General features: G+C 60.5%; 2 protein-coding genes across 2 annotated transcripts; both read left to right on the forward strand.

The window, feature by feature from the left end:
- Positions 1-53: 53 nt before the first annotated feature.
- ETH_00003025 (uncharacterized protein) lies at positions 54-1,301 on the forward strand (the record flags this gene model as incomplete). The annotated part of the gene is made up of 1 exon (XM_013378905.1): positions 54-1,301. One exon carries the CDS (start codon positions 54-56, stop codon positions 1,299-1,301), a length of 1,248 nt encoding a protein of 415 aa, XP_013234359.1.
- Positions 1,302-2,761: 1,460 nt separating this feature from the next.
- Positions 2,762-3,598, forward strand: ETH_00003030 (uncharacterized protein; the record flags this gene model as incomplete). Its single annotated transcript, XM_013378906.1, has 1 exon — positions 2,762-3,598. A coding segment is annotated over one exon (837 nt), but the record flags the coding sequence as incomplete, so codon positions are not given.
- Between the last annotated feature and the right edge of the window lie 113 nt (positions 3,599-3,711).

Raw genomic sequence — 3,711 nt, forward strand, 5'->3', positions numbered from 1 at the left:
GCAGCAGCAGCAGCAGCAGCAGCAGCGGGGAGCCCCGCAGCAGGCTCATCGGCATGGAGTTCGAAAACAAACCCCCCTTCCGCTGCGGCGTGGGCTTTCTGGGCAATGAGGCGCAGCCCGAAGAACCTGAAGTGCCTGGGAAGCTGCTGCTGCAGCTGCTGCTGGGGCTTTGTTTGCTGCACGGCTTCCAAACTGTGTGGCTGCTGGACTCAGCAGCAAATGTGCACTCCCGCGAACTCCTCAAGTTCGCAATGGCAGCAGAAGCTGCCACTTCTTATTACGAGACCAGCGGCTTCCTCTTCAGCGTGGACACTGTGCTGCAGCGCCACACCCCCGTGGTTTGCGGCTCCTTCGAGGCCCCCAGCAGCAGCAGCAGCAGCAGCGAGGGCCAGCAGCAGCAGCAAGACCTCGACGCCATCTGCGCAGTCCACTCCGACTTGCTGCAGACTCCTGGCTCAGACCCCACAGTTCTTTTTCCCTTGAAAGAAAAAGCTTTCAAGTTGCTGCAGGGCCTCACTTTCGACTGCAGCGCCCCCTCCTGGGCGGGCTGCAACAGCAGCAGCAGCAGCAGCAGCAGCAGCAGCAGCAGCAATGACCTGTTCCCGCTGCTGCGGCTGCAGCAAAACGGCCGCTGCGCCTTCCAGGAGCAGCCAATGTGGCAGCAACTTGCGCAGCAAAGTCCGAAGCACTGCGGGCTGGGGGCGCGGGTGGGGGCCTGCCACAAGTGGGTGCGGCAGCAGCTGGGCTGCAGCAGCAGCAGCAGCAAAGGCTGCCCCTACCTCAAGTTTCTTTACTCCAACTTCATCACTCCCGGCTCAGACTCTGCGCAGAAGCTGCCGCCTGCTGTGGCTAGCTACTGGGAGGCCCACGGCCGGCAGCTAGCTGCAGCTGCTCACGTGTCGCCGCGGCAGCTGCTGCTGCGGCTGCTGCAGAAGGAGCTCGACAGCTGCAGCAACAGCAGCAGCCTGCAGCGCGAAATGCAGCGCCTCGGCCTCGACTGCGAGCAGCTGCAGCGGGACGGAGAGCTGCTGCAGGAGGTGCTGCAGAACTCCCTGCTGCTGGTCGACTACACCAGTCTGCCCCAGTTCTGGGTGTCGCGAGCAGCAGCAGCAAACGTTGCAGCAGCAGGAGCAGCAGCAGCAGCAGCAGCACGACACCACCCCCAGTGCCCTGCTTCCTTTGCCTGGGAATTCATTCGCCGCATGCAAGGCCAGATGTACAGACACACCAGCACCTCCAGACCCTCCATAGGCTCTGTAGCAGCAATTCGCCCCCATGCCTTAGACGAAGAGCGGCATTAGCAGCAGCAGCAGCAGCAGCAGCAGTAGCAGCAGCAGCAGCGGGAGCTGCAGCAGCAGCAGCAGTAGCAGCAGCAGCAGCGGGAGCTGCAGCAGCAGTAGCAGCAGCAGTGCAGCAGCAGTAGCAGCAGCAGCAGCGGGAGCTGCAGCAGCAGCACGAGCAGCTGCAGAACAGGCAGCAGTGGCACCGGAACAAACACCTGCAGCAGCAGCACGAGCAGGTGCAGAACAGGCAGCAGCAGCAGCAGAAAATCTTGCTGCTGCATCGGCAGCCGAACTAGCAGCATTGGCAGCGAAACAAGCAGCTGCGAAAGAGGCAGCACCTGCAGCAGCAGCTGAAAATTTGGCAGCAGCATCAACAGCCGAACTAGCAGCGCTGGCAGCGTAACAAGCAGCTGCAGCAGCAGCGGCAGATGCAGCAGCTGCAGCAGCAGAAAATTTGTCGGCAGCGTCGGTAGCTGAACTAGCAACTTTGGCAGCGTAGCAAGCAGCTGCAGCAGCAGCTGCAGATGCAGCAGCTGCAGCAGCAGCAGCTACAGCAGCAGCAGCAAACAAGCCGTAGCATTCTCTCCAAGCAATTAGCTTTTGTAGGAAAGCTCTGGGTCTCAGCAGCAGCTACCTCTACGGAGGCGTTTTGCTGCTGCCTCCAGAGCCTTCAGCACACCACTAGCTGCTGCTGCGGGTGCTGCTGCTGCTGCTGCTGCTGCTGCTGCACTTCCTTTTAGTAGTTCCCACGCGGGCACATTGCTTGGCCCAGTTGATATTTTCCTTTAAAGCCCAGCAGCAACTGATGCAGCAGGTGTCTGTACACCCCAGGGTGCAGAAACAGCTGCATGCACTTTTGCATTTTTGCTGCTACACCTCGCGGCTCTAGGCTTTCTCAGCAGCTGCTGCTGCATCTTAGGGTTTAGGGTTTAGGGTTTAGGGCTTGGGATTCAGCGCACCGAGCTACCAGCTTCACTTTTCAGGGTTTAGGGTTTAGGGTTTAGGGTTTGGGGTTTCCCTGCAGTGTCAGTCTTTGTCGGCGGTTGCTTGTCGTGCAGAGGGGCCGCTGGTGGCCACAGGGTTTGGGTCGGTTTAGGGTTTAGGGTTTAGGGTTTAGGGTTTGATTGAGATTTAGATCTAAAGGGTTTACGTCTCCGAAGTGGCAGCTAGACCATGGAAGACAGGGAGCAAAAGAACCCAGCAGCAGCAGCAATAGCAGTCTTTGGTTGCTGCTGCTGCTGTTGGTGCTGCTGTTGCTGCTGCTGCTGCTGCTAGAGCCTAACAAAACTACTCCAAATCATTTCATGTGCTTCTGGGCTTTTAACCTTCGCCTTTTAAGGGTCCCCCAGCGGGCCCCCGAGGGGCCCGCAGAAGACCCCTTGGGGGCCCCCGGGGGGCCCCTGGGGGGCCCCCGCCCATAAATGTTCTTGTTGAATGTGAATTTTTCTTTTATACTTTTATAAACTCATTTTAATGTCATGAAGGCCCTTAGGGGCCCCCAAGTCTCTGGGGCCCTCCTGCAGACATGGCTGGGGGGCCCCCCAGCCAGGTTTGCTTCTGCTGCTGCTCGGGTGTACCCCTCATATGAGCTCACGGGACCCCCTCCTGCTGCAGCCAGCTGCCCAGCTGCTGCTGCTGCTGCTGCTGCTGCTTGCAGATGGAGCGGCAGAGCTTCCCCCTCGCTGAGGCCTTCCAGCGTTGCTGCTCCTGCTGCAGCGTCTGCTGCAGTTCCTGCTGCAGCTTCTGCTGGCAGCAGCCGCTGCAGCAGTACGTCGTGTCGGGCTTCCTCAGCAGCAGATGCCGACGCACAGCTCGCTCTAGAGCAGCAGCAGCAACAGCAGCAGCTGCTGCAGCTGCAGCAGCAATGGCTACGCTCTACTCCTGAGAGCCACGTGCTGGCGAAGCAGCCACTGCGGGCCCGCACTGCAGCAGCAGCAGCAGCAGAAGACGAGCTGCTGCTGACGCCAGCAGACTGTCTGAACTTCTTCAAGCTGCACCAGGGCACGCTGCGGCCTGAGCGCTACCTGCTGCTGCTGCAGCAGCTGCAGCAGGCTCTGCACCAGGACGCTGACAGCAGCAGCAGCAGCAGCAGCAGCTGGAGGCGCTGCATTGATGAAGTGGACGTGGTGGCGCTGCAGAAGTGGCTGCTGCTGCGCGTGGACACGATCCCGGCCCGTTTGCTGCTGCGTTGTTTGCTGCAGCTCGACCAGCTAGCCATGTGCAGCAGGCTGCTGCTGCATGCTGCAGCGCCGCTGCTGCTGCTGCAGCTGCCGCAGCTGCGCCTCCAAGGGGCGCTGCAGCTGCTGCAGCTGTACGTACACCGCAAAGCAGCAAAACCGCAGATGTGCATACAGCTGGCTGACTGGATTGCAGCATGCGGCAGCAGCGGCTCCTTGAGCTTCCAGCAGCAGCAGCAGCAGCAGCAGCA

The sequence above is a fragment of the Eimeria tenella genome, genomic scaffold (genome assembly GCF_000499545.2).
Source record: "Eimeria tenella Houghton genomic scaffold, Eth_scaff1152, whole genome shotgun sequence".
In the NCBI taxonomy this organism is placed as follows: domain Eukaryota; phylum Apicomplexa; class Conoidasida; order Eucoccidiorida; family Eimeriidae; genus Eimeria; species Eimeria tenella.